Source organism: Schistocerca nitens, chromosome 2 (genome assembly GCF_023898315.1).
Source record: "Schistocerca nitens isolate TAMUIC-IGC-003100 chromosome 2, iqSchNite1.1, whole genome shotgun sequence".
NCBI lineage: Eukaryota > Metazoa > Arthropoda > Insecta > Orthoptera > Acrididae > Schistocerca > Schistocerca nitens.
Window position 1 is genome coordinate 595,323,703 of NC_064615.1, and position 13,283 is coordinate 595,336,985.

Here is a 13,283-nt window from a genome sequence, read left to right on the forward strand (position 1 = left end):
CTGACACACCAGGGAAAGTACACTTGACAATCCACAGGAGAAACACCCAATATACTACACATTTTGCCCCTTGAAGATGAAATAGACTTAATCCACACTAACAAGAAACAGTACTGCACAGATGTGCCTGTATTCAATAGATTTCAGTAGATGTTATCTCTGAAACTTGTTCTAGCAGATGATCTGAAGTCTTTGGAATTAAACAAATGCTCTGAAAAATTAGAGCAGGCATTCAATTTGCAGCAAACAAGTTCCCAGTCCATAAATCTAACAAAAACAGCCAACTTTAAGTTACTACCATTCAGCTCATTGAGGATAAGTGACATAGATACAGCAGAATACACAACTTTTAATTAAGACCACTCAGAAAGAAATGAGAAAAGGTTTGAGGAAATTTAATAATAATCTGATCAAGCAGATGACTGAGATCTGGATCTGTTTGAAATGCAGAAATGCAACAGACAGACAACAAATTCTATACAGCTCTGAACATGGCTGATGTTTGCAGCAATCGTATACACAAATTTGAAAAATATGTAAAATCTGCAGCCTGCAGCCATGCTCACAAAGAGCTTGTGACTTGCTCATCTGAACCTCTGACAGCAAACAGTACCCTTTCCTGATATCGTGCCACTATTGACGATAGACAGATGTTGATGGCTTGCAGCATGCAACAATAACACACTGTAACAAATTTTCGACATTATAAGAGTTATTATAAAGAACAAAAATAGCAGAAGATTGGTACAATTACGCAAACATTGAACTTTCCGTAAAATGTATCGTCAAAGATGTACAGTGATTTAAGAGCTGAGTTGCTCAAGTCATACATTAAAATATAAAACATAATGTTCTTCAAAAAGTCAAACATTAAAACATAAGTAACACCGGTGTGGTGTGAGAGCTTCACAAATTCCACAAAACTGTCAAACCAGTTAGTAAAAATATAAATCTGAACACAGCTACCAGGGTGAAATTATATTAATATGATGTAGCATGTCCTAATATGCAGTGCTTTCACATACAAGTACATCTGTGGTATCACATATTAGGAATAAGCCATCTTGCACTAGAAACCTAACCGCACAGTTGTGCTTATCAGTTTGAAGGACAGCTCATTATAGTAAATGAAAGAGTACTTTGTGAATTATATAATGATAAAATGTTGCAACAACTACTCAGTTTCAGATATTAAAGCTCTACAAGCACATGTACTCAAAAACTTTAAGTTCGACACCTTTAAAACCAAGGATTCTCAACAATTTATAGCTGCGTAACAGTCTTCCGTCACTGGTTTATGGTGTAGGTATTGAGAGAACTAAGTTCTGATACTTTCTTGATAAGGTGACTACTTACTTGGTTTAGTCAGAATCCAGCTGTCTCACATTAATGAACTCTCCCATGGCAGGCACATAACCTCTAAATTTAAAGTTGTTTTCAGTAATGATAGTATCTTGATGTTAAATTTTTTAAAAAAGTTAAATCAAAATCATTTTCTCAACTTAAATTCTATTATGCTCTAAGGCAAAGCATAGTGCCTTACCATCACCTGGTGTCTGTAGTTTCATACATGTAGACTGCAGAAATTATTGTGTTCTATTTTCCTTGAAAATTGCGCAGAAATGAGCTACAATTTCTGCTGGAAACCCATATTCTACACTTCTTACACTTGTCCTGTCATTGAATATTTGTTCAGTTTCATACCTACTTATCTATTTCAGATCATCATACATATCCTATGAGATTTTAATAAATATTGTCTGAAAGGACTTAAACCCATACATTGAATAGTTGAACTTGTGTGTCCCAACACATTTGTAATTGTACTTAAAGACCAAAATTAATGAGTTTATTGTTAAACATTTATTCTCTCTTGCTCAATCATAAAGCTTTTTCTGTTGCATCTACTTTTCTGTTCTGTCTGCTACTTCTGTGAATGCTCTAAGCTTTCTCTTCAGCAATGTAATTTGGACCTGATTGTTTTTGACATTGAGAGAAAAAGTGAATATTAGTGTTCCTGAATAAAAGGGCAAAACAACTGCTGTTGAGCTTGGTGATTACATTTGAGTGTGTAATTTTTTAAAGAAATATATCATTATGTTTCATTTGTGTCAAAGAATTGAGTAATTATTTGATTACTCTCCTCTACATTTGAAATATGTGCTCATAAAAGATAAAATTTTGATAGAAATCTGATTGATATAAAATAACTTACTCCTCAAAATAATAATTTTCTCTCTCTCTGCACTGACTTCGATGAATTCTATTGAAAAGTTTGTGGGTTATACGATTCACTTTTTGTTTGCTCTTACTAGCACAGTTTTCTAAAGGAAAAGGTAATAAGCATGAGTGCGGTACTCATTAAAACACAAGAAGAAACCACTGAAAGGCTGTTGGCATCTTCTACAATGGGGGATAAAAAAAAAATATTAGCCCGATGGTGGAATCAAATTCTGATTTAGTGTGTGATGACCAGGCGCTTTAACCATGAACTACTTGCACATTGATGCTAGCACATCTTCCAGACCGCATCTAGTGCTGCCGATCAAATCACTGAATATTTCACAATCACTGATCACATCCTATACTTTCGCATATAGTGTTTAATTGGTACTAATTTCCAGTGTTGTGCATAGTACATCTCACTGGTATGGTTAATATGTTCCACTCAAACCCAGCAGAGGCATTAATGAGACGAAAGTGTTGCCACAATTTATGTCATACCTGTGCATGTCAATAATACTTGATGTGGAACTTAGTCATTTTCCATGTTAACCGTGTTTTGTCAACTGTACATCATTAAAAATGTACATGTAGTTGTAAAGCTCTCTTTCCTTGAGTTCTTGCTACCCAATATAGTTTTATCTAGAGCATTATGATTGCAGTTCAAATGTATGGCAAACAGATTGTGGCACATTTTTCCACACTCATAAACTCATGTGTTCACTGAATCTTCAACTTAGTGTTTTCAGCTGATTGTCATCCAGTGCACTGTTTGCCTTTTAACATTGATTTTTCCCCCAGTAAACTCTCTCTCTCTCTCTCTCTCTCTCTCTCTCTCTCTCTCTCTCTCTCTCTCTCTCGTGTGTGTGTGGTGTGGTGTGTGTGTGTGTGTGTGTGTGTGTGTGTGTGAATACACGCTTGAAATATGATGTTCATTACTACTAATGTATGTTGAAATTCATTACAGAAACTTCAAATGAGGTGAATAAAATGGCAGAGAGAGCTTTACTTCGGCTGAGACAAAAGCTGCATGGTACTGAAGAAGGGAGTGCTAGTAGTATTGCTGGTCAAGTGAACCATCTCATTCAGCAAGCTATAGATCCAGTGAACCTAAGTCGCCTGTATAATGGGTGGCAACCTTATCTGTGAGACTCTGCCTAAAGTAATTGTATCATAATATAACTAGAGAACACTCTTTTTTCAAGTGTGTTTTGTTGTGCCAATAATATATTACTGCTAAAGATGAACCAATCATCATGAAGGCAGTGTTTAAATATGTATGTTATTGTGAAGAAATAAGAACTGTGATATCACAAATTTGCCTGTTAATAGACAAGAGCAGTTTTACATCTGTGAAATACTCATAAGATAATAAATTCTTATTTTTTTATAAAAACTGTTTATCATTTAATATATGTGTAGAAAACCAATTTTAAAACTATCAAATGAAGTTGTGTAGCGTTGAGCTGCACTCTAATGGAAGGAACGTCTACATTACATCTGTACTCTGCAAGCTTGTGTATCTCTTCTATTTATCCGCACTACCAAGGATCCTAGACTGATGAACAACACTCAAGAATTGTTCTTTAAAAGTATATTTTAAGCCTCTTCTTTCATGGATGAATTATATTTCCTTAATATTCTTCAATTAATCTCTGCCATTCGTGTTTCTGTAACACCCGTAATCTACCCTGCTATTTGAAAGATGCCGGCAGTTCTTTCCACTGACTCTCCACAGTTCCTGTTCCTTTACCATCCTGTGCCATGCTCATTGCTGTCAATGCCATCTCCTAGTGCTGATCAATAGTTTCCCTGTCGAAAGTGTCATTGCTGATAGGTGATGTGTTCTACCGTACTCTTCACTATTTCTGCTGATCAACCCGGATATTCTGCGAATATATGCTACAACATAAATTTTAGAAAACATTGTTCCTCCATATTCAATCTAGAATAATTTTTAGTATGTTCCCCTTCACATTTCATTTGAAGTGTGGAGGTACAAATGAGATTATATCAACAACACAGAAAAGACATTCTGTTCTTGCTATCCCAGCCCTTTTTGCAGTAAGGCTTTAAAGTGTGGCACAACTTTAATTACTTATGCCTATTAAAGATGGTAAAATTTCTTCAGCTTCCTGCTCTGTTTGGAGTTGCTTATGTAGCTTGTTGACTACATTAATTCCCCATTACTAAACTTGGGTACAAGAGCCTGTTGGTTAGTCATAACTACATGATTCAGATCAGTACTTCATTGTTTGATGATGATGATGGTGGTGGTGGTGGTGATGATGATGATAAGTGTTTTAGGGTGCACAACAACGAGGTTATCAGTGCCCGTTCCCAAAATAAATGTTGACAAGTGCAGCCAAGATCTGTTAAACAAGGATCAATTCTGAGCCGATCTTTGCGAGAATTGTAAATGCTCAAATTTCAAGATTGGACACAGCACATCAAAACAGGTAGATAAAACTAAAAATAAAATACCAGTACAAAACAGGTAAAAATAATTAACTGTGGATGGGTGACCACTTACAAATAATGTGTGACCAAACCACCTCACAGCGCATTAAGATCTCAATCCCAATATTTTGGGAAGAAGTCCAGACATAACACAAAAACGTAAAACTCTAGCCACACTCGCATCATTATTTAAAATAGAGGGCAGGTCTGGTGGGAAACTTAAATTTTCCCTCAAACCTGCATATAAAACACACTCAGTTAAAATATGTCGTATTGACAGCTTTGTCCCACGTGTCTGACACGTTGGTGGCTCCTCACGACGTAACACAAAACCATGTGTCAATGGACAGTGTCCTATTCGAAGCCGTGTAAGGGCTACTTCCTCAGCTCGTTGTTGTCGGAATGAGGTAAGCCATGGTCAGACAGAATCCTTCACTGCTCGCATCTTATTATCCCTCACTTCCAGCCACTGAGCCTCCCACCAACGCATGACCTTCCAAGTCATGAGTGATGTTATTGCCTGCAGAGGGACGGAACAGCGAGCAGGAGGTGGGATGGAGCAAGCCTCCTTGGCAGCCGCGTCTGCAAGTTCATTTCCAGGAATTCCTATGTGCCCTGGAACCGAGCAGAAAATTACATCCTTACCCTGCTTTTGCAAGAGCAGGAGTTCGTCTTGCACTTCTTGCACCATCCGATCTGCTGGGTACATCTGTTAAAGAGCGTGTAGAGCACTTTGGGAATCTGAGCAGATGATGAATTTCTTGGTATGATGTCGTCGCATATGCTCTAATGCTTTCAGAATGGCAAACAGTTCTACATAATAAACTGAGAACTGCTCCGGGAGCCCTATCCTACAGACAGTATCAGGAAACTTAGCAGAGCAGCCCATAAAAACCCCCTGTTTAGACCCATCCATGTAAACAGTAATAAAATCTGAATGGCGGTCTAAAATCTCAGTTAATTTAATTTTAAAAAGGTGGTCCAGGGTACAATACTTCTTGTAAGCAGCCAGATCAAGAAGTAATCTTGGCCTTTGTAGTAGCCAGGGAGATCCCCTACTCCTTCCCTCTTTGAGCACCTTAATGCCCTCCAGGTGTACTGACTCGAGACTCTCCTTTGCACGGATGCCAAACAACTTCGTTGCCTTCAGACGGTAGCGGAAGAGACGTTGCAGTGCCGGCTGTGAAAAGGTGTTGGACGCCAATGAAATAGGAGTGGACTTGGCCCTGTATGCTTGCCGTACCACGAGGAGATGATGTTGAATGGACAGCGGAGGCTCTCCAGCCTTGACACATACACTAGCAACCTGTTTGAGATGTGTGTGAAATTGGGCAATATGCGTGCCAATGTATTAACTCTCCACAATTTTCTAATTCATGTATATCATGTCTGGTTTCATGTATATTTTATTGATGTTTCAAACGAGCTCTTACTGACAGTCACTGTTAAATTGGTATACTTGCCCATCACACAAATAGGTTACAGCTTGTCAACAGTACCATCACAACATTGTATGTAAATAACTGAAATTTGAAGATAAACTACTATCTTTGATAGTGGATCATATTAAAAACAGAGGTCCTAGTTGATTTAAAAACTTGGGGACTTCAGAAATTCCCACCCAAGCTCTTCACGACATGATGCAGCATTGGTTTTTGGAGGGCCCTCACAACTTGCTGTCAGAATTGAATGGTGAAATTATATTTTCTGCTATCACAATTTGACTTCAAACTGTGTCTGTTTCAATAGGTGTTTTTTATGTTTTCCACTGTAAATTCAATTAGTACTACATACAAATTAACTTTAGTATTGATTTCTAGCATACTAAAATTCTAGAATAGTATTTACATCCAATAAAAGTGTGCGTTGTGCATAAGGTTGTCTTGCGGATAATATGTGGAGTCCATTCCAGAGCCCCCTGTAGACATCTCTTTAAACAACTGGACATCGTGACAACTGCCTCACAATATATTTACTATAAAATTTGTCTCTCTCAATCAATTACAGTTTGGAAACAACAGTAACATTCATAAATATAATGCCAGAAGGACAAATAACACTATCCATCACACAGCTAGTGTTCGCCACAGAAAGGAGTGAGGTATTCAGCCATAAAAACCTGCAACTACCAACCCAGTAATATAAACAATTCAGTATAATCGATATATATTATAAAAGTAAGTGTACAATGTGCATGCAACTAAAACTCAGAAACGAGTCCCAGTACAGTCAAGGGAATTATATGGTGTCCCGCATCCAAGAAGGAGGTTTCCATTTTTACATGAAGGGCATGCTTTTGAATATAGAAGGGCTGGGACGTTTCACCCTCTAGAAATTTCTAGAACATTCCAGAATGTTACACAATGATCCAGGATGTTCGGGAATAGTCTGGAACATTTGGGAAGATTCCAGAACACTCTCAAATGTTGTGGTGTCTTATGGAAGATGATGGACCATTCAAGCCTTTTCTGTACATTCTGGAATTCGCCACTGGTGGGGCTACCCATTGGTAGGGTATATAAATCAGGACCTGTTGTGGGTTCGAACATGAGTTTCTTATCAATGATGAAGGGAGGAACCAAAAAAGTAGTCCAGTGAGTGAATGAACAAAGAGTGAAGTGTGAGTAGTCAAAGTTCTACAGTGACCCAATATAAATCAAAAGTAAAGTGTGTAAAATGCACTTAGTGTATTTATTCATAAAAAGCTGATTTGATTTATATTTTAGACAATGCCCAAACATAAAAGAGGATGAGATTTTGCCAGATTGGAATCAAAATGGCGAAAGCAAAAAAGAACAGCGAAAAACCGAAACAAATGAACTGCGCAAAGCACGAATGATAGTGAGCACCTTGAGAAGCAGAGAAACCGAAGAACAATGAAATGAATGGATTGAAGAAGCAAGAACTGCGACACAACTGCAAACTCAACCCAGCCATGAAAATATCACACTTCGTAATCGAAAAAATGGATAACATCTGCCAATTTTGCAATGTGAAAAAATTCAGTAGAGATACACCAGGATTCTGTTGCATGAATGGAAAAATTTGATTACCACCACTGGAAGAACCTCCACAGGAATTTTTCGATTACATTGCAAGGAAACTTCAGAATCAAAACACTTTCTTCAAAGTATAAAAGCGTACAATGCCTGGTTCCAAAAGACTTCTTTCGATGTCACTTTGATCAGCGCTAACAGAGGTGAAATTGATATGTTTTTTCCATCCAAAGACAAATCTATCACAACGTGGGATCATTACTACTTCTACCCAATGAAGGCTATAAATTTCTGCAAGTATATTTCATCAGAAATGACGAAACATAAATTGATCAAAATATGCACAAATATCAGTGGATTGATACAATAAGTAGTCCAAAATGTACAGAGGATCTTAAACAAATACAATAAACTGATTCACATATTCAAAACAGCACTAGACTGAGTGATCCTGATGACTGTAGAGTTATAATCTGAACCGACAAAAGACCACCTGGAGAACAAAGAAGATGAGAAGAACTAAAACTCATTGCAGACACACATCTTTCATGTGATGCCCTCCAATATTCATTGATATGTCTGCACAGACAGGGCAGATATCATTTTGATGTGAAACAAATCCATCCCGAAACAGCCGTAGAAAGAAACAAAAAAGTTGGTTCCAAGGAGCTCTATGCTTACTGCTTAATGATCAGGGACAATGAAACATACAATCACATTCTCAACACACACCATGTAGTACAACAATTCCTGGTAGGTATATATGCAAAAATTGAAGTGGAATGGATGCATTATGTAAGACTGAATCATAAGAAACTATGCACAGAAGAAACATTCACTTTCAAGATGCAGTCATTAATGGCAATGGAACAATGGTAATGTTACCCTTGTCATACGTATGAAGTCCGAGACATATGCACATATACATTAAAGATGCCATGACTTATTCTCTATAAGTTTCGTCTGCAGTTTTCTTTTACCTCCCCAAGTTGTTGGGCCTAAACTATCCATGCCCCTCTACACTTGTCTCCAGTAATAGAACGACTAATTGTTCCTTTTCCAAAGTCTAGTGCAAGCCAGTGAGGCGAAGAAAATGTCCCCATAATTAGCACAGATACATCTGCTATCACAAAATTCCAGTTGAACATGTGCCGAAATCCAAAATCTACTTTGAAGTGACCGTTTCTGCAATGACGCACTGACGTGTTGACTAACTGGTTTACTGCCTGAGCCGGGATGTTCCCACAGTATAGTTCTTACTGCAGAACCAGAGTATATCGGGAGACAGAGACCGGAGACGCTATACCGCATCTAAATGAAATTATTTCGATAGTACACTACACCGAGCGAGGTGGCGCAGTGGTTAGCACACTGGACTCGCATTCGGGAGGACGACGGTTCAATCCCGTCTCCGGTCATCCTGATTTAGGTTTTCCGTGATTTCCCTAAATCGTTTCAGGCAAATGCCGGGATGGTTCCTTTGAAAGGGCACGGCCGATTTCCTTCCAAATCCTTCCATAACCCGAGCTTGCGCTCCGTCTCTAATGACCTCGTTGTCGACGGGACGTTAAACACTAACCACCACCACCACCACCAGTACACTACAAAAAGCAGTTCATTTCTTGTTTTCGTTTGTAATGAAAAATGGCAAAGTGAATACTGGTGCAGTGCTGGATTTGTCAGCTAGTTTAAAACAAAACTATGTTGGATGCAGCGGAGTTTAGGGCTGCTCGACTTTCTTAACCGATTCTTCAAGCCATTTGAGTGTGTAAAAATGCTCTATTCTCAGGTGACGTGGAACAATTTTATTTATCAAAGAGTAAAACAAGTTCGTCAAATCCGTTATATTAGTACTTATGTGAGTGTAGTATCATCCTCGACACACCGGGAAGGCTAACAGAGAATGAGTAATAGAGCTAAAGTTGTACAAATCACTTGATTGCACGACAACCACACACAGCAGAAGACGTGTCGCTACATCAGCCCCTGAGGTGGAAGTGGACTATCGTCTCTTGAAATGTGCAGGGAAATGAACGTGCCGTCCAGAGCGGTTCGTGCATGCTGGCTGTGTTTGTAGTTCCACTTTAGTGTGGTGTCATGGTTGTAGCTGTGGTGCCAGCAATGAGGGAGGAAGATGTATCCTCGAAATGTTAGCCGGCTATACATCCTGAAAGATGAATGTTGATTTGACACGATCAGTGAAGGCAGTAATGACCCTGCTGCTGACAGAAATTTCTGTTGTCCATCAGTGGCGGCTCATGCTCCTTTTCACTGGGGGTTCCAGATAATAACTTAATAAACAAAGTAACGGAATTGTTCCGCTCTGTTGTTATGTAACCTTCACCTTTGTCATTTATGTCAGAGGAAAGGAATCTTTGAACTAGATTCTTTCCCTTAGTGTACTACGCTATAAAGATAAACTAACTTTTGCACATAATATGTATTGTTTCATCTTCCTGCACAGAAAGAAAAAGTGGCAACATTGATGGCCTACAAAAAGGTGTGTTGTGTGATGTAGGTGAAAATTCTGATTACGGGTCCAAGCCGGCTGGCTCCAGATACTATGTACAGGTGTGGGCGGTTGAGAGAGTGGTAACATGACAGACAGCAGGGTTCACTGATTAGCAGGGAAGGAGGAGTACCGTATTTACTCGAATGTAAGCCGCACTCGAATCTAAGCCGCTCCTGAAATTTGAGACTCGAAATTCAAGGTGAGAGAAAAGCTTTAGACCGCTCCTCCAAATCGAAACAAATTGGTCCATTGTAACGTGAAACACAATTGAGGTCGAATGGATGAAGATACAGCTACAGTAGTTTGGTTCAAGTCGTAAGCTTAACAGTTAAGCTTTACTACGTAGCCATTGCTGTGTCAGGCACTCCGTCCGTATTTATACGGGTACCCTTCCTTTTTCATGTGCTTCGTCTGGTTTGAATCGATTGCTTATTTTGCTTTGATCTGATAAGTGCCATTCTCTTTGTTATAGGTGTTTACGTCACTCTAAGCTGAAAATGCATTATTGTACTGTGTCATGCATTGTTTGTTGCATTCTGATAACGAGTGTTTACGGCCTGTCGTCGCTCGTGGCGTGGCTTGCTTAGTGCGCGCTACCGCTGCTTACAATAAAAAAATTAGCGAAACAATGGCAAGAGACTGCTATTTGTTGTTACTTACATTGCGCTTTCTCTGATAATGATCAACAAGAATTAAATAATAGCTGCGTATGACAGATGTTCTGAACGAGAGTTTAGCGAAAATTTTTCTCCGTTTGAAAATCTTTGCAGATACCTCTTTAGTACATTACATTCTGCACAGAAATTAGAGTCACCTTTGATTTAAAAATTTAGTCAGTTGCCGTGCTTCATTTCTGACTGTATCACTATTCAGCATAAGAATAATACGAATATAAACAAGACATGATATGTATATTCATCCGCGTTTGCTGTTGTCTTGGTCTAGTTTCGTAGTTTATTAGGCAGACAGGATTTAAATGAGATAGCAGCAAACACGAAAGAATACATGGCATAATGTTTACATTCTTCTACCTTTTCTTTTAATTTATTTACTGACGCAGAGGTTTTGACGCCAATATTTATCTTGGTGCCTGGCAAAGCATACCTGTGTTGCGCTACATATATTTGAAGGCAGAAGTTAGTTGTGGCGACACGTACCAACATTTTTCAGAACTTCCGCTTACTTTGCACTCGATTCTAAGCCGCAGGCGGGTTTTTGGATTACAAAAACCAAAAAAATTAGTGCGGCTTAGATTCAAGTAAATTCGGTATGCATGAGCCGGTCCATCCACTGGCCCACCCAAAATGATTCCAAGTTATGCTACAGCCAGGGGTGAAGTGGAGGAAGGGGAACAGTTAGTGTATGTAACTAATATTGCAGTTTATGAAGCTTGGGTATGGAGGGAGTACAGGCCATAAGGTGCTGGTCCATAGCTGCATGGGGTGGGGAAAGGAAAACAGGTTTTTCATTGCAGAATGATGGGCTGAATGGAGGGTTGAGGGAGGAGTAGCAGCAAAATTTGGCCTTACTACTGGCAGCTCAGAGTAACATTGTGTGTTTATGTAACAGAGTAGTGGGAACTGCACCTGATTACCTCTTATGTATGTCACCTGTGCTACTCAAAATCATGTCACACGCAAACTGTGTGATATAATACTGCAAAAATATGCAGAATAAACTATACCAAAAAGTTCTGGTGGGGCTGGGCCCTTCTGGTCCTTATGAATGTGCTGCCCCTGCTGTCTGTGCACCTCTTTGTAACATCCGTTGTGGGTTTGTGTACAGAGCTTGCAGAGGAGGCTTCACACCATACTGTGTAGCATCACATTTGAACAGCTTGCCAAATCATGATACTCCTAACAAGGTTTTGTGCCATGGCTAGAACCTAGATGCTGTTGAAAGTAAGTGATGCACTCACTCAAGTGACGTAGAAAATGTGATTGATCTTGTATGGAGACTACGGAGAGTCAGGGTTCACGAATTCGGCCAAATGACGTATTGATTCATTGAAAACCAGTTCTGTGATTGAAGCATCTATGACTGGCTTGTAAGCGTTTCACAACCCTAGTAACATGACCAGCAGAGCAGTCATCCAAGTCATACCATGGCACATGAGAGCTGTTTTGAGTGAACAATACTATCACTTTATCAGACCGTTGCTTGGCTGTGTGGTATCTTGCTGTTTTGTGACAGACCTGGCCACAGAAAATTGCATGCTTGGCGAATAACTCTGACTAAAATTTACTGCTATGATATGGTGTTATGTGGAGTGGACCACTGAACCATGTGGGCATGATGGTGGAGCTAATGATTCCATGGAGAAGTTGTTCAATGATACTGCCTCTGGCCATTAGGAGAAATGATCCATAATGATAAAAAGCTATCGTTAGCCATCTGATGGAGGTGATGGACCCACGACATCCAGGGATACGTGTGCAAAACGCGAGGTGGTGTCTGGAAAGTTGCCTACTGTTGCATGTATGTGGCACGAAACTTCTCTGCATTGGCACAGTAGACACATGCACATCCACATGTAGCAGTTCCTCTCAATTCCCAGCCAGACAAAGCGCTCCTGCACCAGGTGGAATGTTGAACAAACTCCAGGATGAGACAAGCTATGTAAATTGTTGAAGACTTCCTTGTAAAACTGAGCAGGTGGGAATGGTCGGGATCCTCCTTGGGAGATGTAACTATATGTTTTAACATCTGTGCTGGGGACACTCACAAGTTGCATCTTCAATGCAAAGCTGGTATCATTCAGGAATGTATGAATCTTTCGATCAGCCTGTTGTGCCTGAGTGAGTGCATTGAGTCCAGTATGGCCCGAAACACAGTTATCTCACGAAAGGCAATCTGCTACCAAGTTGTCCACACCAGAAATGTGCTTTTTTGTTGTTGTGAACAGTTACTGCTATTCTGCCTGAATGATAACATTAATGGTTTATGGTCCATGTAACTTGCTTCTATCTGTGGTCGTAAGTATGTGATGGCTTCATAAATAGTGAGAGTTTCTCAGTTCTAAGCACACCTCGTGCGTTGTTACGGCGAAAGTGTATAGGAATAAAATTCTAGTGGCTGCCACGGGCCTTCTA

General features: G+C 39.5%; 1 protein-coding gene across 1 annotated transcript in view; it reads left to right on the forward strand.

The window, feature by feature from the left end:
* LOC126236666 (serine-protein kinase ATM) overlaps window positions 1-3,589 on the forward strand; it is a 500,205-nt gene extending 496,616 nt beyond the window's left edge. Inside the window, exon 46 of the mRNA XM_049946145.1 lies at window positions 3,191-3,589. Coding sequence (XP_049802102.1) covers window positions 3,191-3,372 — 182 coding nt within the window. The 3' untranslated portion in view covers window positions 3,373-3,589. The remainder of the gene's footprint in view (window positions 1-3,190) is intronic.
* The last annotated feature ends 9,694 nt before the right edge of the window (window positions 3,590-13,283 follow it).